General features: G+C 49.7%; 1 protein-coding gene across 9 annotated transcripts in view; it reads left to right on the top strand.

The window, feature by feature from the left end:
- Nucleotides 1-21,652, top strand: part of LOC139542997 (extracellular sulfatase Sulf-2-like) — a 267,301-nt gene that overhangs the window by 223,157 nt on the left and 22,492 nt on the right. For all 9 annotated transcript variants that reach the window (XM_071349057.1, XM_071349056.1, XM_071349055.1 and 6 more), the window contains 3 exons: nucleotides 5,677-5,827; nucleotides 11,575-11,750; nucleotides 15,713-15,841. In XM_071349057.1, the coding sequence (XP_071205158.1) occupies nucleotides 5,677-5,827; nucleotides 11,575-11,750; nucleotides 15,713-15,841 (456 nt within the window). The remainder of the gene's footprint in view (nucleotides 1-5,676; nucleotides 5,828-11,574; nucleotides 11,751-15,712; nucleotides 15,842-21,652) is intronic.

Below are 21,652 nucleotides of genomic sequence, written 5' to 3'. Positions count from 1 at the left end.
ATATGCATCACAGATACCTTATAAATGGTCTAATTCACACACTTATCAAGAGAACATCCCTGGTCATCCCTACTGCCTCTGACCTGACGGACTCACTAAACAGAAATGTTTGGTTTGTAAATGATGTCTGAGTGTTGGAGTGTGCCCCTGGCTATCCGTAAATTTAAAGAACAAGAAAATGATGCCGTCTGGTTTGCTTAATATAAGGAATTTGAAATGATTTACACATTTACTTTTGATACCTAAGTACATTTTAGCATTTCCATTTTCTTTTGATACTGAAGTATATTTAAAACCAAATACTTTTAGACTTTTACTCAAGTAGTATTTTACTGGGTGACTTTCACTTATATTTGAGTCATTTTCTATTAAGGTATCTTTACTTTTACTCAAGTATGACAATGTAGTACTTTTTCCACCACTGCCAAACCCCAACCTCTCTTTCATCAACACTCTATGCAAAAGTTTTTATGGTCTTCTCTGGAATTCAGCCTCCTCTGTGTTGCTCTCCACATCCCCCATTCTGTCCCACATCTGTGAAGCAGTACATTCTGTTGTGATAACATCATGTAGGTCCAATATTTGATTGGAGGTTAACTTTACAGTAATCAATCAACAACAATACACTGTCTTTCAAAGGGGCTTTACTTTTTACTTTGTCTCTCTCTCCCCAATAGCTATGAGCCATGGCATAAGGCATGGTTTCTTTGTCTCTCTCGTAATGCTTGTTAATGCTTTGTAACTTAACCTTTATGCCTTTTATAATTTTTGTTCATTTTACAATGATATTAAGTCTATTTGCCTTTGATAGACAACTCTCAGACTTTTCTTGGTAGTTTATTCCTGTAACTCTCTTGCATATTGCTAAATCATCTTTATGGAGTCAGGTAAACAATTTAATAGGCTAGTTGCATAGTCTTATCACGGATCGCATTCGAGGTATATATAATATACTGTACATACAGTATATGATAGATATTACCTCACTACAATGGGCCCTGGTCAAAAGTGGTGCACTATATATGGAATAGTGTAGGGTGCTAATTGCTCCTAATCAGTGTCAGCTAAGCCCGCTCTAATGCCACTCTCCCCTGCTCATCACTGTGGTATTCTATGTGCTGCTGTTTACTTGCCTCAGAAGTACTCTGGATCTCTTTCCTCTGTAGAGTGCTTTAATCAGCTGGTGGCCTGTCAGCCTTCATTACGTTTCTCTGAGGAACTTTTCACTTTTTAAAGGACTAGGTTTTAGTTTCAGGCTCACTTTCCACACCAACTCTTCTCTCTCCTATAGTACTGAGTGTCACTGTGTCACAGTGTACTTCACCCACTCTGAGAACCCCGTCTTGCCTCTCATTAATTCATCAGAACATCCTTGGCCTCCATATAGTTACCCCAATCATCCACCATGTCAAATCCCTCCGAACCCCCGTTCAGTTAGCCCTACTTAGCTACACAGCTAGCACCCTTTAACTCCCAGTAATTAATCCCCCTGCACCATGGAAACCTCCTATAAAACTCTTCCCCTCACTTCCTCCATCCATCAAAGACCTTATTGCCCCCTCCCCTCCCACCATAACCTCGTAACTTCACCCCTTCTCCCACCATGCCCTGGTGTCAAAACCCCTCTACAGCCCCCTATAGCATCCAATCTCCAACCGTGAAATTCCTCACTTTTCTATCTTCTCTGCAATTCCGTCTCCAACTCGGTTATTGGAAGTTGTTCTGTGTGGGAGAGAGAGAAAAAAAATGGTTGATTGCCTCTGAGACCCAGTGATGATTGTCCCTGACCCCAACAATCCGATATTTCCCTCCCCTTTTAAGAGGAAATAGCTTAGCAGTTCAGAAGCAGCTGGGAGTCTTAGACGTGAGAGAGACCTGCGAGGATTGAGCGGATTACACATGGTCCAATACAGTGGAGAGACCCAGCAGGGTGAGCGAGAAAGAGGAAGAGAAATGAAGGAGGAGAGAGATATAGAACAGGCTGCAGCCTCTCTCCCTTTTGGCCAAGACATTTACATGTACATTAGTCATTTAGCAGAGTGGCTAGGGGGTCTGGAGGTCTGGAGGAGGTCTATAGGGGGTCTGGAGGAGGTCTATAGGGGGTCTGGAGGGGGTCTGGAGGAGGTCTATAGGGGATCTGGAGGAGGTCTATAGGGGGTCTATAGGGGGTCTGGGGGTCTGGAGGAGGTCTATAGGGGGTCTGTAGGAGGTCTATAGGGGGTCTGGGGGTCTGGAGGAGGTCTATAGGGGATCTGGAGGTCTGGAGGAGGTCTATAGGGGGTCTGGAGGAGGTCTATAGGGGGTCTATAGGGGGTCTATAGGGGGTCTGGGGGTCTGGAGGAGGTCTATAGGGGGTCTGGGGGTCTGGGGGTCTGGAGGAGGTCTATAGGGGGTCTATAGGGGGTCTATAGGGGGTCTGATAGGGGGTCTATAGGGGGTCTATAGGGGGTCTGATAGGGGGTCTATAGGGGGTCTGATAGGGATCTGCTGGGAGTCTGGAGGAGGTCTATAGGGGGTCTATGGGGGGTCTATAGGGGGTCTATAGGGGGTCTGATAGGGATCTGCTGGGAGTCTGGAGGAGGTCTATAGGGGGTCTATGGGGGGTCTATAGGGGGTCAGGAGGAGGTCTATAGGGGGTCTGGTAGGGATCTGCTGGGGGTCTGGAGGAGGTCTATAGGCGGTCTGGAGGAGGTCTATAGGGGGTCTACTGGGGGTCTGGTGGAGGTCTATGGGGGGTCTGGAGGAGGTCTATAGGGGGTCTATAGGGGGTCTGGAGGAGGTCTATAGGGGGTCTATAGGGGGTCTGGAGGAGGTCTATAGGGGGGCTGTAGGAGGTCTAAAGGCAGTCCGGAGCAAGTCAATAGTGGGTCTGGAGGGGGTCTATAGGGGTCTGGAGGAGGTCTATAGGGGGTCTGGAGGAGGTCTATAGGGGGTCTAGAGGGGGTCTATAGGGGTCTAGAGGAGGTCTATAGGGGGTCTGGAGGAGGTCTATAGGTGGTCTGCTGGGGGTCTGGTGGGGGTCTGGTGGGGGTCTCGTGGGGGTCTTGAGGAGGTCTAGAGGAGGTCTATAGGGGGTCTGCTGGGGGTCTGGAGGAGGTCTAGAGGAGGTCTGCTGGGGGTCTGGTGGGGGTCTCGTGGGGGTCTGGAGGAGGTCTATAGGGGGGCTGTAGGAGGTCTAAAGGCAGTCCGGAGCAAGTCAATAGTGGGTCTGGAGGGGGTCTATAGGGGTCTGGAGGAGGTCTATAGGGGGTCTAGAGGGGGTCTATAGGGGTCTAGAGGAGGTCTATAGGGGGGCTGTAGGAGGTCTATAGGGGGTCTAGAGGGGGTCTATAGGGGTCTAGAGGAGGTCTATAGGGGGTCTGGAGGAGGTCTATAGGGGGTCTGCTGGGGGTCTGGAGGAGGTCTAGAGGAGGTCTGCTGGGGGTCTGGTGGGGGTCTCGTGGGGGTCTCGTGGGGGTCTTGAGGAGGTCTAGAGGAGGTCTAGAGGAGGTCTGCTGGGGGTCTGGTGGGGGTCTGCTGGGGGTCTGGTGGGGGTCTGCTGGTGGCAGTAGCACTGGAAGCATGCTAAATCTTCCTTTAATCACAACAAAGCTGAGATAAACAAATGCAGCTGATCCTTTATCAGGATGTGCTGCCAACTGTCACAGCTGATACACCACAGAGACCGTCTGGGAGAGATACCGAGGGAGAGAGGAAACACAGATACGGAGGGAAAGAGGGGGAGTAGTGGAGGGAGGGTGAGATGGAGGGAACAGGTGAGAGTGGAGGGAGTAACTCAATCACATGATAAGAGCCATTTGTTTTCTGGAGATAATTCAGATGGTGGTTATGTCCCCCCCTCCTGCTGTGTGTGTGTGTGTGTGTGTGTGTGTGTGTGTGTGTGTGTGTGTGTGTGTGTGTGTGTGTGTGTGTGTGCGTGTGCGTGCGTGCGTGCGTGCGTGCGTGCGTGCGTGCGTGCGTGCGTGCGTGCTGCGTGCGTGCAGGGCGGAGTAATGAAAGTCAGTGCTCCTAGTCATTAATCACAGACACAAATGCACGCATGCACACACACACACACACAAATCAGACACACACACACAACACCCTCCCACTGCACAACTCACAGGAGAGAGACAGTCTTTTTAATTTAACCAATGACCAGCCAGCCACCAGCCCCAATACATTTCCCTCCTCCCATTGTCCTAATATATACTTCTTGACCAAAAGTATGTGGACATCTCATTCGCAAATCATGGGCATTAACATGGAGTTGGTTGCCCCTTTGCTGCTATAACAGCCTCCACTCTTCTGGGAAGACTTTCCACTAGATGTTGGAACATTGCTACGGGGACTTGCTTCCATTCAGCCACAAGAGCATTAGTGAGGTCAGGCGCTGATGTTGGGCGATTAGGCCTGGCTCGCAGTCAGCGTTCCAATTCTTCCCAAAGGTGTTTGATGTGGTTGAGGTCAGGTCTCTGTGCAGGCAAGACATGTTCTTCCACACCGATTTCAACAAACCATTTCTATATGGACCTTGCTTTGTGCACAGGGGCATTGTCATGCTGAAACAGGAAAGGGCCTTCCCCAAACAGGTGCCACAATGTTGGAAGCACAGAATCGTATAGAATGTCATTGTATGCTGTAGAGTTAATATTTCCCGTCACTGGAACTAATGGGTCCTAGCCCGAACCATGAAAAAAAGCCCGAGACCATTATTCCTCCTCCACCAAACTTTACAGTTGGCACTATGCATTCGAGCAAGCAGCATTCTCCTGGCATCCCCCGAACCAAGATTCTCCTCATTACAGGCCACACACGCACGCAGTCACATACACACACGCAGTCACATACATGCACGCAGTCACACACACACGCACGCAGTCACACACGCACGCACACAGTCACATACACACACACAGTCACAAACACACACGCAGTCACATGCATGCACGCAGTCACACACACACGCACGCAGTCACACACGCACGCACACAGTCACACACACACACGCACGCAGTCACACACACACACGCACGCAGTCACACACACACGCAGTCACACACACGCACACAATCACACACACACACACACGCAGTCACACACACGCACACAGTCACACACGCACGCACACAGTCACACACACACACGCAGTCACACACGCACGCACACAGTCACACACACACGCGCGCAGTCACACGCACACACACTCGCACACACACACACACACACACACACACACACACACACACACACACACACACACACACACACACACACACACACACACACACAGTCACACACAGTCACACACACACACACACACACACACACACGCACAGGGGAGTATGTAGTGGAGGTGTTCCACCGAAGACAGTTGTATTTTTGTACAATATCGATCTAGTTAATTAAAGACAGACTAAACCATCACAACCAAGAACAATGGAATCACCTGCCAAGAACAATGGAATCACCTACCAAGAATAATGGAATCACCTACCTGTTTTCCATTACCCATTAATGCTCTATTTGGGTCAAGAGTTAATTGTAACGGGGACTTTGTGTCTATGAGTGATCCCTCTACTCCTAAAGCGTAATTAAAACTCAAAGTCAAAAACTTTTCAAAATATACTTTTGTCAATGTGTCAAAACGATGTCACTGAACTCCTCTGAACCCTTTTGCTCTCTGTCTTCTCTCAGCACTCCCAGCTACAACTATGCTCCGAACCCGGACAAGCACTGGATCATGCGTTACACTGGTTCCATGAAGCCCATCCACATGGAGTTCACCAACATGCTACAGAGGAAGAGGCTGCAGACTCTGCTCTCTGTGGACGACAGCGTGGAGAAGGTGAGCCTAGCGCGACCCCCTAATTACAGGATCCCTTTACGGCTCTGTTGGTAGAGCATGGCGCTTGCAAGACCAGGGTTTTGTGTTCGATTCCCGGGGCCACCCTTATGTAAAAGGTATGCGCGCATGACTGTAAGTTGCTTCAGATAAAAGTGTCTGCTAAATGGGATACATTATCATCATATATTATTCATTCTGCACGTTTCCATCTGTACCTGTCCATCACTACATAGCATTGACCTAGTAGAGACCATCAGTACATTCCATTGCCCCAGTAGAGACCATCAGTACATTCCATTGCCCCAGTAGAGACCATCAGTACATTCCATTGCCCCAGTAGAGACCATCAGTATGTTCCATTGCTCTAGTAGAGACCATCAGTACATGCCATTGCCACAGTAGAGACCATCAGTACATTCCATTGCCCCAGTAGAGACCATCAGTACATTCCATTGCCCCAGTAGAGACCATCAGTATGTTCCATTGCCCCAGTAGAGACCATCAGTATCTGTCCTGTGTTTATTGCTATCTGTTCTGTGTTCTAGATGTATAACATGCTATCTGTCCTGTGTTCTAGGTGTATAACATGCTATCTGTCCTGTGTTCTAGGTGTATAACATGCTATCTGTCCTGTGTTCTAGGTGTATAACATGCTATCTGTTCTGTGTTCTAGATGTATAACATGCTATCTGTCCTGTGTTCTATGTGTATAACACGCTATCTGTTCTGTGTTCTATGTGTATAACATGCTATCTGTTCTGTGTTCTAGATGTATAACATGCTATCTGTCCTGTGTTCTAGGTGTATAACACGCTATCTGTTCTGTGTTCTAGATGTATAACATGCTATCTGTCCTGTGTTCTATGTGTATAACACGCTATCTGTTCTGTGTTCTAGGTGTATAACATGCTATCTGTCCTGTGTTCTAGATGTATAACATGCTATCTGTCCTGTGTTCTAGGTGTATAACACGCTATCTGTTCTGTGTTCTAGATGTATAACACGCTATCTGTCCTGTGTTCTAGGTGTATAACACGCTATCTGTATTGTGTTCTAGGTGTATAACATGCTATCTGTTCTGTGTTCTATGTGTATAACACGCTATCTGTCCTGTGTTCTAGGTGTATAACACGTTATCTGTCCTGTGTTCTAGGTGTATAACATGCTATCTGTATTGTGTTCTAGGTGTATAACACGCTATCTGTCCTGTTTTCTAGGTGTATAACACGCTATCTGTATTGTGTTCTAGGTGTATAACACGCTATCTGTATTGTGTTCTAGGTGTATAACATGCTATCTGTATTGTGTTCTAGGTGTATAACATGCTATCTGTATTGTGTTCTAGGTGTATAACATGCTATCTGTATTGTGTTCTAGGTGTATAACATGCTATCTGTATTGTGTTCTAGGTGTATAACATGCTATCTGTATTGTGTTCTAGGTGTATAACATGCTATCTGTATTGTGTTCTAGGTGTATAACATGCTATCTGTATTGTGTTCTAGGTGTATAACACGCTATCTGTCCTGTTTTCTAGGTGTATAACACGCTATCTGTATTGTGTTCTAGGTGTATAACATGCTATCTGTATTGTGTTCTAGGTGTATAACATGCTATCTGTATTGTGTTCTAGGTGTATAACATGCTATCTGTATTGTGTTCTAGGTGTATAACATGCTATCTGTATTGTGTTCTAGGTGTATAACATGCTATCTGTATTGTGTTCTAGGTGTATAACATGCTATCTGTATTGTGTTCTAGGTGTATAACATGCTATCTGTATTGTGTTCTAGGTGTATAACATGCTATCTGTATTCTGTATTGTGTAACTAATATGCTAGAGTGGAAACCGGTCGCATTCCGCTTCGCTCCTCAGGTAGTATCACATTTTCACATTCTCATTTCATTTCATTATAGTACAACGGTTTGATTTGTTTAATCTTAGCTAGCTACTTAGCCGTCTTTGTATCAAAGATAATTGCGTAGCTAGCCAGCTATTCTTCGTTCTTTTAACGTAACTTTTAACGTAACGTAGTCAACACTGCTACCTAGCCAGCTAGCCACCGAACAGCAACACTGTAGTAACTATTACATTCAACGGAACGACTCGATTAGTGTAGTGTTAGCTAGCTACATAGTTGTCTTTGCTGTCTTTGTTTCTAAGATAACTGCGTAGTTTAGACTAATTCGGTTAGCTAGCCAGCTATTTTTTGTCCTTTTAACGTAACGTAACGTAGTCAACACTGCTCGCTAGCCAGCTAGCCACCGAATAGCAACACAGTAGAAACTATTACATTCAACGGATCAACGGAACGATTGATTAGTGTAGTGTTAGCTAGCTACATAGTTGTCTTTGCTGTCCTTGTATCTAAGACAATTGTGTAGTTTATACTAATTAACGAGCCAGTTACCGAGGTTACATAGCTAGCTACCGAGGTTACCTAGCCAGCGACACTCTCAAACAAAGTCAACAACGCAGCCACTGCTAGCTAGCCCACTTCCGCAGTACTGTATCATTTTAATAATTTTGGTCAATAAGATTTCTGCAACGCAAGCTTAACTTTCTGAACATTCGAGACGTGTAGTTCACTTGTCATTCCAATCTCCTTTGCATTAGCGTAGCCTCTTCTGTAGCCTGTCAACTATGTGTCTGTCTATCCCTGTTCTCTCCTCTCTGCACAGACCATACAAACGCTTCACACCGCGTGGCCGCGGCCACCCTAACCTGGTGGTCCCAGCGCGCACCACCCACGTGGAGTCCCAGGTCTCCGGCAGCCTCTGGAACTGCCGATCTGCGGCCAACAAGGCAGAGTTCATCTCAGCCTATGCTTCCCTCCAGTCCCTCGACTTCTTGGCACTGACGGAAACATGGATCACCACAGATAACACTGCTACTCCTACTGCTCTCTCCTCGTCTGCCCACGTGTTCTCGCACACCCCGAGAGCTTCTGGTCAGCGGGGTGGCGGCACCGGGATCCTCATCTCTCCCAAGTGGTCTTTCTCCCTTTCTCCCCTTACCCATCTGTCTATCGCCTCCTTTGAATTCCATGCTGTCACAGTTACCAGCCCTTTCAAGCTTAACATCCTTATCATTTATCGCCCTCCAGGTTCCCTTGGAGAGTTCATCAATGAGCTTGATGCCCTGATAAGCTCCTTTCCTGAGGACGGCTCACCTCTCACAGTTCTGGGTGACTTTAACCTCCCCACGTCTACCTTTGACTCATTCCTCTCTGCCTCCTTCTTTCCACTCCTCTCCTCTTTTGACCTCACCCTCTCACCTTCCCCCCCTACTCACAAGGCAGGCAATACGCTTGACCTCATCTTTACTAGATGCTGTTCTTCCACTAACCTCATTGCAACTCCCCTCCAAGTCTCCGACCACTACCTTGTATCCTTTTCCCTCTCGCTCTCATCCATCACTTCCCACACTGCCCCTACTCGGATGGTATCGCGCCGTCCCAACCTTCGCTCTCTCTCCCCCGCTACTCTCTCCTCTTCCATCCTATCATCTCTTCCCTCTGCTCAAACCTTCTCCAACCTATCTCCTGATTCTGCCTCCTCAACCCTCCTCTCCTCCCTTTCTGCATCCTTTGACTCTCTATGTCCCCTATCCTCCAGGCCGGCTCGGTCCTCCCCTCCTGCTCCGTGGCTCGACGACTCATTGCGAGCTCACAGAACAGGGCTCCGGGCAGCCGAGCGGAAATGGAGGAAAACTCGCCTCCCTGCGGACCTGGCATCCTTTCACTCCCTCCTCTCTACATTTTCCTCTTCTGTCTCTGCTGCTAAAGCCACTTTCTACCACTCTAAATTCCAAGCATCTGCCTCTAACCCTAGGAAGCTCTTTGCCACCTTCTCCTCCCTCCTGAATCCTCCTCCCCCTCCTCCCCCCTCCTCCCTCTCTGCAGATGACTTCGTCAACCATTTTGAAAAGAAGGTCGACGACATCCGATCCTCGTTTGCTAAGTCAAACGACACCGCTGGTTCTGCTCACACTGCCCTACCCTGTGCTCTGACCTCTTTCTCCCCTCTCTCTCCAGATGAAATCTCGCGTCTTGTGACGGCCGGCCGCCCAACAACCTGCCCGCTTGACCCTATCCCCTCCTCTCTTCTCCAGACCATTTCCGGAGACCTTCTCCCTTACCTCACCTCGCTCATCAACTCATCCTTGACCGCTGGCTACGTCCCTTCCGTCTTCAAGAAAGCGAGAGTTGCACCCCTGCTGAAAAAACCTACACTCGATCCCTCCGATGTCAACAACTACAGACCAGTATCCCTTCTTTCTTTTCTCTCCAAAACTCTCGAACGTGCCGTCCTTGGCCAGCTCTCCCGCTATCTCTCTCAGAATGACCTTCTTGATCCAAATCAGTCAGGTTTCAAGACTAGTCATTCAACTGAGACTGCTCTTCTCTGTATCACGGAGGCGCTCCGCACTGCTAAAGCTAACTCTCTCTCCTCTGCTCTCATCCTCCTAGACCTATCGGCTGCCTTCGATACTGTGAACCATCAGATCCTCCTCTCCACCCTCTCCGAGTTGGGCATCTCCGGCGCGGCCCACGCTTGGATTGCGTCCTACCTGACAGGTCGCTCCTACCAGGTGGCGTGGCGAGAATCTGTCTCCTCACCACGTGCTCTCACCACTGGTGTCCCCCAGGGCTCTGTTCTAGGCCCTCTCCTATTCTCGCTATACACCAAGTCACTTGGCTCTGTCATAACCTCACATGGTCTCTCCTATCATTGCTATGCAGACGACACACAATTAATCTTCTCCTTTCCCCCTTCTGATGACCAGGTGGCGAATCGCATCTCTGCATGTCTGGCAGACATATCAGTGTGGATGACGGACCACCACCTCAAGCTGAACCTCGGCAAGACGGAGCTGCTCTTCCTCCCGGGGAAGGACTGCCCGTTCCATGATCTCGCCATCACGGTTGACAACTCCATTGTGTCCTCCTCCCAGAGCGCTAAGAACCTTGGCGTGATCCTGGACAACACCCTGTCGTTCTCAACTAACATCAAGGCGGTGGCCCGTTCCTGTAGGTTCATGCTCTACAACATCCGCAGAGTACGACCCTGCCTCACACAGGAAGCGGCGCAGGTCCTAATCCAGGCACTTGTCATCTCCCGTCTGGATTACTGCAACTCGCTGTTGGCTGGGCTCCCTGCCTGTGCCATTAAACCCCTACAACTCATCCAGAACGCCGCAGCCCGTCTGGTGTTCAACCTTCCCAAGTTCTCTCACGTCACCCCGCTCCTCCGCTCTCTCCACTGGCTTCCAGTTGAAGCTCGCATCCGCTACAAGACCATGGTGCTTGCCTACGGAGCTGTGAGGGGAACGGCACCTCAGTACCTTCAGGCTCTGATCAGGCCCTACACCCAAACAAGGGCACTGCGTTCATCCACCTCTGGCCTGCTCGCCTCCCTACCACTGAGGAAGTACAGTTCCCGCTCAGCCCAGTCAAAACTGTTCGCTGCTCTGGCACCCCAATGGTGGAACAAACTCCCTCACGACGCCAGGACAGCGGAGTCAATCACCACCTTCCGGAGACACCTGAAACCCCACCTCTTCAAGGAATACCTAGGATAGGATAAAATAATCCTTCTGACCCCCCCCCCCCCTTAAAAGATTTAGATGCACTATTGTAAAGTGGTTGTTCCACTGGATGTCATAAGGTGAATGCACCAATTTGTAAGTCGCTCTGGATAAGAGCGTCTGCTAAATGACTTAAATGTAATGTAATGTGTTCTAGGTGTATAACATGCTGGCTGAGACTGGAGAACTGGACAACACATATATCATCTACACAGCTGACCATGGCTACCACATTGGTCAGTTTGGCCTGGTCAAGGGCAAGTCCATGCCATACGAGTTTGACATTCGAGTACCCTTCTACATCCGAGGGCCCAACGTGGAGGCAGGAGCCAGGTAAGGTTCTAGGGGCTGTTGTATCATATGGCTGTAAGGGTGCTGATCTGTGGATGACGTAACCCCTGTGGAACTGATCCATACATACTAACATCAAACCTTCTGTGTCATTATACATCCTCCAAATCCTCTACATAGCTGCTCTATCCCCCTGATCCCTCCGCAAGACCACTGGCAGAGAGAGAGAGAGAGATGAGAGATGAGATGAGAGAAATAGATGAGAGATGTCTATTTATATTACAATAGAAGAACAGTAACATCTGCCTGATCACAGAGGGAGTGACTTTGTTTTGCTCTTTTTGTTTGGATGATTTAGACAGTCAGTTGAACATCACCATTCAGTGTTAAGTCCTCTAGTGCCAGGGGACACTCAGACGCTCCATATACAGTCGGAAGTTTACATACACTTACCTTGGAGTCATAAAAACTAGTTTTTCAACCACTCCACAAATTTCTTGTTAACAAACTATAGTTTTGGCATGTTGGTTCGGACATCTACTTTGTGCATGACACAAGTAATTTTTCCAACAATTGTTTACAGACAGATTATTTAACTTATAATTCACTGTATCACAATTCCAGTGGGTCAGAAGTTTACATACACTAAGTTGACTGTGCCTTTAAACTGCTTGGAAAATTCCAGGAAATTTGTCATGGCTTTAGAAGCTTCTGATAGGCTAACTGACATAATTTGAGTCAAATGGAGGTAACAAGTGGATATATTTCAAGACCTACCTTCAAACTCAGTGCCTCTTTGCTTGACATCATGGGAAAATTAAAAGAAATCACTCAAGACCTCAGAAAGAAAATTGTAGACCTCCACAAAGACTTGTTCCTTGGGAGAAATGTCCAAATGCCTGAAGGTACCACGTTCATCTGTACAAACAATAGTATGCAAGTATAAACACCATGCGACCACGCAGCCGTCCTACTGCTCAGGAAGGTGAAGCGTTCTCTCTCCTAGAGATGAACGTACTTTGGTGCAAAAAATGCAAATCAATCCCAGAACAACAGCAAAGGAACTTGTGAAGATGCTGGAGGAAACAGGTACAAACGTATCTATATCCACAGTAAAACGAGTCCTATATCGACATAACCTGAAAGGCCGCTCAGCAAGGAAGAAGCCACTGCTCCAAAACCGCCATAAAAAAGCCAGACTACGGTTTGCAACTGCGCATGGGGAACAAAGATCGTACTTTTTGGAGAAATGTCCTCTGGTCTGATGAAACAAAAATAGAACTGTTTGGCCATAATGACCATTGCTATGTTTGGAGGAAAAAGGGGGACGCTTGCAAGTCGAAGAACACCATCCAAACCGTAAAGCACGGGGTTGGTAGCATCATGTTGTGGGGGTGCTTTGCTGCAGGAAGGACTGGTGCACTTCACAAAATAGATTGCACCATGAGTAAAGAAAATTGTGTGGATATAAAGAAGCAACATCTCAAGACATCAGTCAGGAAGTTAAAGCTTGGTCGCAAATGGGTCTTCCAGATGGACAATGATCCCAAGCATACCTCCAAAGTTGTGGCAAAATGGCTTAAGGACAACAAAGTCAAGGTATTGGAGTTGCCATCACAAAGCCCAGACCTCAATCCCATCGAAAATTTGTGGGCAGAACTGAAAAAACGTGTGCGAGCAAGGAGGCTTACAAACCTGACTCAGTTACACCAGCTCTGTCAGGAGGAATGGGCCAAAATTCACCCAACTTAATGTGGGAAGCTTGTGGAAGGCTACTCGAAGCGTTTGACCCAAGTTAAACAATTTAAAGGCAAATACTAATTGAGTGTATGTAAACTTCTGACCCACTGGGAATGTGATGAAAGAAATAAAAGCTGAAATAAATCATTCTCTCTAATATTGTTCTGACATTTCACATTATTTAACATAAAGTGGTGATTCTAACTGACCTAAGACAGGGAGTTTTTACTCGGATTAAATGTCAGGATTTGTGAAAAACTGATTTAAAATGTGTTTGGCTAAGGTGTATGTAAACCTACGACTTCAGCTCTATATCACAAGTCAAGATAAGACCCAGATGCAGGTGGAGATGGAGGCAGATAGTTTGAATCTCAAAATGTTTATTTTAGCACAGGGGTCAGGCAGAGGGCAAATCGAGGGCAGGCAGAGGTTCGTAATCCAGGAGAGTCTGACAGGTACATGACAGCAGGCAGGATCAGGGTCAGGACAGGCAGAAGGGTCAGAACTGGGAAGACTAAAAACAAAAACTTGAGATAGAGGAAAATGGGAAAATACACACTGGTACGACCCAACAAAGACAAGTCGAACTGGCAACAGGCAAACAGAAAATGCAGGTATAAACACACAGGGTATAATGCAGAAAAACGATGTTTTGCTCTATGACCCCCACAATTGTCATGGGATTCGTCTGAAGGTAACCCATACAAATGAATGGAAGTATGGAGGTCATTTTTTTTCATCAGAAATAAGGGGTTAAATATGTGTCCAAAAAAACATTTCCTGAGCATTCTTATATCTCCTAGACAGATACTTCAAAACCTTATTCCTTATGAAGTATTTTTTTCTTATTTTTTTTATTTTTTACAATTTATGAATGTGTTATTAATGCTTTTCTATGGGCTATAGTAGTAAAGGACAAATTCTATATTTTATCAAATCATTTTTAGATTTATTTTATACCTAAAGTGGTCCTAAAATTCATGGTATGCTCGTCTTAAAACAATTCCATTAGGTTAGCTTAGTAGGGAATAGAGGGAGTGAAGGGAGCGAGCCTAAGATGGGGGATTTACTTTTGGAGGGAAGGAAGGACGGTGAAAGGAATCCGGTGTCTGGTTGATATGACTGGACAAATGGCCTACAGAGCCTAAGGATGGAATACTCCCCCCTCCCTTTTCCTCTCTGTCTGTCCTGAGGGTCCTCCTAATCTCTTCTGTCTGGACTCTAGATCTCTGGAGCAGTTATTTATTGGGATGGTGTTCTTGGGGTTGTACTCATCCTTCTTCTTCCTCCAAACACGACGAGTGGAGTTTAGACCAAAAAGCTCTATTTTTGTCTCATCAGACCACATGACCTTCTCCCATTCCTCCTCTGGATCATCCAGATGGTCATTGGCAAACTTCAGACGGGCCTGGACATGCGCTGGCTTGAGCAGGGGGACCTTGCGTGCGCTGCAGGATTTTAATCCATGGCGGCGTAGTGTGTTACTAATGGTTTTCTTTGAGACTGTGGTCCCAGCTCTCTTCAGGTCATTGACCAGGTCCTGCCGTGTAGTTCTGGGCTGATCCCTCACCTTCCTCATGATCATTGATGCCCCACGAGGTGAGATCTTGCATGGAGCCCCAGACCGAGGCTGATTGACCGTCATCTTGAACTTCTTCCATTTTCTAATAATTGCGCCAAAAGTTGTTGCCTTCTCACCAAGCTGCTTGCCTATTGTCCTGTAGCCCATCCCAGCCTTGTGCAGGTCTACAATTTTATCCCTGATGTCCTTACACAGCTCTCTGGTCTTGGCCATTGTGGAGAGGTTGGAGTCTGTTTGATTGAGTGTGTGGACAGGTGTCTTTTATACAGGTAACGAGTTCAAACAGGTGCAGTTAATACAGGTAATGAGTGGAGAACAGGAGGGCTTCTTAAAGAAAAACTAACAGGTCTGTGAGAGCCGGAATTGGTACTGGTTGGTAGGTGATCAAATACTTATGTCATGCAATAATACTTGTTCTCCCCACTGTATATATATATATATCTCTTTCTGTTTCTCGCTCTCTCTCACACACACTTTCTCTCTCTTTCTCTATCTCTCTCTCACTTTCTCTCTCTCACTCTCTCTCTGTTTCTCGGTCTCTCTCTGTTTCTCGGTCTCTCCCATCTCTCACTCTCTCGCTCTCCATCCCTCTCTCTCTCATCAGCTGACGTTAACCAACCAGATACCATCTGACACGCGCTGTAATAACCTTGTCCCCTTATCTCTCCCTGCGTCTCCATAGCAACCCTCACATGGTGCTGAACATTGACCTGGCGCCCACCATCCTGGACATCGCTGGTGTGGACGTCCCGCCGGACATGGACGGCAAGTCCATCCTCAAACTGCTGGACATAGAGAGGCCAGTCAACAGGTATGGAGCAGAAAAGGAGCAATTCCTGCCCATAACTATGTGTATTCTGTATGTTGGCAGGCCATAGATCACTGACATAAGTCACTGCATATTCTCTAGGTCCCTTAAATTCAACTCTGGACATGGAAGCCAGTTCCACTGCTTTTTAAATGATTCCCCTCTAATCAGGCACTGATTTAGGACACCAGGTGGGTGCCAGAAATGATCAGGTAGAACAGGAAAACCAAACAGGCTCTGGACCTCTTGGGTTAGACCCCTGACCCCTGCGCTAGGCGGTTCTATTGATTATGAGTTGTACATTAGCACAGGCCACTGACAGGTTTGAGTTCCCTCAGGGTTCCTGCTCTACTCTGGTAAAATTACTTCAAAAGAGCCCAATCTAACACCTGGGTTTGACCAATGAGTTTTCCTCAAAACTGTGACACCGCAACAATCTTTGAACATGGCTCAGTCTGCCTAGTTACCATGACATCAGTTGACATCCCAGCGACACCTCTTCCTCCTGCCCAGCCTGGATATTGCCATCGTTAACGGAAAAAAAAGATATCAAAGAAAATACATAATCCCTCAAAGACAAAGTAATATCTCCAGGAGCTGGTCGGTCGGTCGGTCGGTCGGTCGGTCGGTCTGTCGGTCTGTCGGTCTGTCGGTCTGTCGGTCTGTCGGTCTGTCGGTCTGTCTGTCTGTCTGTCTGTCTGTCTGTCTGTCTGTCTGTCTGTCTGTCTGTTTGTTGGGGGATTCTCTTCTCTTTCCCAGCTCTGCAGCTGTAATCAGAGAGAGATAGCTGTGAAATTGTTCCGCAGGCCTGATGGGAGGCTGTGGGGATAGAAGGAGAGGATGTGGGGATAGACGGAGAGGCTGTGGGGATAGGAGGAGAGGATGTGGGGATAGACGGAGAGGCTGTGGGGATAGACGGAGAGGCTGTGGGGATAGGAGGAGAGGCTGTGGGGATAGACGGAGAGGCTGTGGGGATAGGAGGAGAGGCTGTGGGGATAGACGGAGAGGCTGTGGGGATAGACGGAGAGGCTGTGGGTATAGAAGGAGAGGCTGTGGGGATAGAAGGAGAGGCTGTGGGGATAGAAGGAGAGGCTGTGGGGATAGAAGGAGAGGCTGTGGGGATAGACGGAGAGGCTGTGGGGATAGAAGGAGAGGCTGTGGGGATAGAAGGAGAGGCTGTGGGGATAGACGGAGAGGCTGTGGGGATAGACGGAGAGGCTGTGGGGATAGAAGGAGAGGCTGTGGGGATAGAAGGAGAGGCTGTGGGGATAGAAGGAGAGGCTGTGGGGATAGAAGGAGAGGCTGTGGGGATAGAAGGAGAGGCTGTGGGGATAGAAGGAGAGGCTGTGGGGATAGAAGGAGAGGCTGTGGGTATAGAAGGAGAGGCTGTGGGGATAGAAGGAGAGGTTGTGGGGATAGACGGAGAGGCTGTGGGGATAGAAGGAGAGGCTGTGGGGATAGAAGGAGAGGCTGTGGGGATAGACGGAGAGGCTGTGGGGATAGACGGAGAGGCTGTGGGGATAGAAGGAGAGGCTGTGGGGATCAGAGAGCTGTAATCAGAGAGAGATAGCTGTGAAATTGTTCCGCAGGCAGGGGAGGCTAGCTGCCTGGCCTGATGGGAGGCTGTGGGGATAGAAGGAGAGGCTGTGGGGATAGACGGAGAGGCTGTGGGGATAGAAGGAGAGGCTGTGGGGATAGACAGAGAGGCTGTGGGGATAGACGGAGAGGCTGTGGGTATAGAAGGAGAGGCTGTGGGGATAGAAGGAGAGGCTGTGGGGATAGAAGGAGAGGCTGTGGGGATAGAAGGAGAGGCTGTGGGGATAGAAGGAGAGGCTGTGGGGATAGAAGGAGAGGCTGTGGGGATAGACGGAGAGGCTGTGGGGATAGAAGGAGAGGCTGTGGGGATAGAAGGAGAGGCTGTGGGGATAGAAGGAGAGGCTGTGGGGATAGAAGGAGAGGCTGTGGGGATAGAAGGAGAGGCTGTGGGGATAGAAGGAGAGGCTGTGGGGATAGAAGGAGAGGCTGTGGGTATAGAAGGAGAGGCTGTGGGGATAGAAGGAGAGGTTGTGGGGATAGACGGAGAGGCTGTGGGGATAGAAGGAGAGGCTGTGGGGATAGAAGGAGAGGCTGTGGGGATAGAAGGAGAGGCTGTGGGGATAGACGGAGAGGCTGTGGGGATAGAAGGAGAGGCTGTGGGGATAGAAGGAGAGGCTGTGGGGATCAGAGAGCTGTAATCAGAGAGAGATAGCTGTGAAATTGTTCCGCAGGCAGGGGAGGCTAGCTGCCTGGCCTGATGGGAGGCTGTGGGGATAGAAGGAGAGTCTGTGGGGATAGACGGAGAGGCTGTGGGGATAGAAGGAGAGGCTGTGGGGATAAACAGAGAGGCTGTGGGGATAGACGGAGAGGCTGTGGGGATAGAAGGAGAGGCTGTGGGGATAGAAGGAGAGGCTGTGGGGATAGAAGGAGAGGCTGTGGGGATAGAAGGAGAGGCTGTGGGGATAGAAGGAGAGGCTGTGGGGATAGAAGGAGAGGCTGTGGGGATAGAAGGAGAGGCTGTGGGGATAGACGGAGAGGCTGTGGGGATAGACGGAGAGGCTGTGGGGATAGAAGGAGAGGCTGTGGGGATAGAAGGAGAGGCTGTGGGGATAGAAGGAGAGGCTGTGGGGATAGACGGAGAGGCTGTGGGGATAGGAGGAGAGGCTGTGGGGATAGACGGAGAGGCTGTGGGGATAGAAGGAGAGGCTGTGGGGATAGAAGGAGAGGCTGTGGGGATAGAAGGAGAGGCTGTGGGGATAGAAGGAGAGGCTGTGGGGATAGAAGGAGAGGCTGTGGGGATAGAAGGAGAGGCTGTGGGGATAGAAGGAGAGGCTGTGGGTATAGAAGGAGAGGCTGTGGGGATCAGAGAGCTGTAATCAGAGAGAGATAGCTGTGAAATTGTTCCGCAGGCAGGGGAGGCTAGCTGCCTGGCCTGATGGGAGGCTGTGGGGATAGAAGGAGAGGCTGTGGGGATAGACGGAGAGGCTGTGGGGATAGAAGGAGAGGCTGTGGGGATAGACAGAGAGGCTGTGGGGATAGACGGAGAGGCTGTGGGTATAGAAGGAGAGGCTGTGGGGATAGACAGAGAGGCTGTGGGGATAGACGGAGAGGCTGTGGGTATAGAAGGAGAGGCTGTGGGGATAGAAGGAGAGGCTGTGGGGATAGAAGGAGAGGCTGTGGGGATAGAAGGAGAGGCTGTGGGGATAGAAGGAGAGGCTGTGGGGATAGAAGGAGAGGCTGTGGGGATAGACGGAGAGGCTGTGGGGATAGAAGGAGAGGCTGTGGGGATAGACAGAGAGGCTGTGGGGATAGACGGAGAGGCTGTGGGTATAGAAGGAGAGGCTGTGGGGATAGAAGGAGAGGCTGTGGGGATAGAAGGAGAGGCTGTGGGGATAGAAGGAGAGGCTGTGGGGATAGAAGGAGAGGCTGTGGGGATAGAAGGAGAGGCTGTGGGGATAGACGGAGAGGCTGTGGGGATAGAAGGAGAGGCTGTGGGGATAGAAGGAGAGGCTGTGGGGATAGAAGGAGAGGCTGTGGGGATAGAAGGAGAGGCTGTGGGGATAGAAGGAGAGGCTGTGGGGATAGAAGGAGAGGCTGTGGGGATAGAAGGAGAGGCTGTGGGTATAGAAGGAGAGGCTGTGGGGATAGAAGGAGAGGTTGTGGGGATAGACGGAGAGGCTGTGGGGATAGAAGGAGAGGCTGTGGGGATAGAAGGAGAGGCTGTGGGGATAGAAGGAGAGGCTGTGGGGATAGACGGAGAGGCTGTGGGGATAGAAGGAGAGGCTGTGGGGATAGAAGGAGAGGCTGTGGGGATCAGAGAGCTGTAATCAGAGAGAGATAGCTGTGAAATTGTTCCGCAGGCAGGGGAGGCTAGCTGCCTGGCCTGATGGGAGGCTGTGGGGATAGAAGGAGAGTCTGTGGGGATAGACGGAGAGGCTGTGGGGATAGAAGGAGAGGCTGTGGGGATAAACAGAGAGGCTGTGGGGATAGACGGAGAGGCTGTGGGGATAGAAGGAGAGGCTGTGGGGATAGAAGGAGAGGCTGTGGGGATAGAAGGAGAGGCTGTGGGGATAGAAGGAGAGGCTGTGGGGATAGAAGGAGAGGCTGTGGGGATAGAAGGAGAGGCTGTGGGGATAGAAGGAGAGGCTGTGGGGATAGACGGAGAGGCTGTGGGGATAGACGGAGAGGCTGTGGGGATAGAAGGAGAGGCTGTGGGGATAGAAGGAGAGGCTGTGGGGATAGAAGGAGAGGCTGTGGGGATAGACGGAGAGGCTGTGGGGATAGGAGGAGAGGCTGTGGGGATAGACGGAGAGGCTGTGGGGATAGAAGGAGAGGCTGTGGGGATAGAAGGAGAGGCTGTGGGGATAGAAGGAGAGGCTGTGGGGATAGAAGGAGAGGCTGTGGGGATAGAAGGAGAGGCTGTGGGGATAGAAGGAGAGGCTGTGGGGATAGAAGGAGAGGCTGTGGGTATAGAAGGAGAGGCTGTGGGGATCAGAGAGCTGTAATCAGAGAGAGATAGCTGTGAAATTGTTCCGCAGGCAGGGGAGGCTAGCTGCCTGGCCTGATGGGAGGCTGTGGGGATAGAAGGAGAGGCTGTGGGGATAGACGGAGAGGCTGTGGGGATAGAAGGAGAGGCTGTGGGGATAGACAGAGAGGCTGTGGGGATAGACGGAGAGGCTGTGGGTATAGAAGGAGAGGCTGTGGGGATAGAAGGAGAGGCTGTGGGGATAGAAGGAGAGGCTGTGGGGATAGACGGAGAGGCTGTGGGGATAGACGGAGAGGCTGTGGGGATAGAAGGAGAGGCTGTGGGGATAGAAGGAGAGGCTGTGGGGATAGAAGGAGAGGCTGTGGGGATAGAAGGAGAGGCTGTGGGGATAGAAGGAGAGGCTGTGGGGATAGAAGGAGAGGCTGTGGGTATAGAAGGAGAGGCTGTGGGGATAGAAGGAGAGGCTGTGGGGATAGACGGAGAGGCTGTGGGGATAGAAGGAGAGGCTGTGGGGATAGACGGAGAGGCTGTGGGGATAGAAGGAGAGGCTGTGGGGATAGAAGGAGAGGCTGTGGGGATAGACGGAGAGGCTGTGGGGAAGAGAGGAGGTCGAGGGATGGGGTGGGATGGAGGAGAGCAGAGCTGTGCTGGGAGGAAGAGAGAGGGAGAGAGAAAGGGGGAGGGAGGAGAGAGGGAGAGAGAAAGGGGGAGGGAGGAGAGAGGGAGAGAGAAAGGTGGAGGGAGGAGAGAGGAGAGAGGGAGAGAGAAAGGTGGAGGGAGGAGAGAGGGAGAGAGAAAGGTGGAGGGAGGAGAGAGGGAGAGAGAAAGGTGGAGGGAGGAGAGAGGAGAGAGGGAGAGAGAAAGGTGGAGGGAGGAGAGAGGGAGAGAGAAAGGTGGAGGGAGGAGAGAGGAGAGAGGGAGAGAGAAAGGTGGAGAGAGGGAGAGAGAAAGGTGGAGGGAGGAGAGAGGGAGAGAGAAAGGTGGAGGGAGGAGAGAGGAGAGAGGGAGAGAGAAAGGTGGAGGGAGGAGAGAGTAGAGAGGGAGAGAGAAAGGTGGAGAGAGGAGAGAGGGAGAGAGAAAGGTGGAGGGAGGAGAGAGGAGAGAGAAAGGTGGAGGGAGGAGAGAGGAGAGAGAAAGGTGGAGGGAGGAGAGAGGAGAGAGAAAGGTGGAGGGAGGAGAGAGGAGAGAGAAAGGTGGAGGGAGGAGAGAGGAGAGAGGGAGAGAGAAAGGTGGAGGGAGGAGAGAGGAGAGAGGGAGAGAGAAAGGTGGAGGGAGGAGAGAGGAGAGAGAAA

This window comes from Salvelinus alpinus, chromosome 17 (genome assembly GCF_045679555.1).
Source record: "Salvelinus alpinus chromosome 17, SLU_Salpinus.1, whole genome shotgun sequence".
NCBI lineage: Eukaryota > Metazoa > Chordata > Actinopteri > Salmoniformes > Salmonidae > Salvelinus > Salvelinus alpinus.
This window is presented reverse-complemented; position numbering and strand designations above follow the sequence as displayed.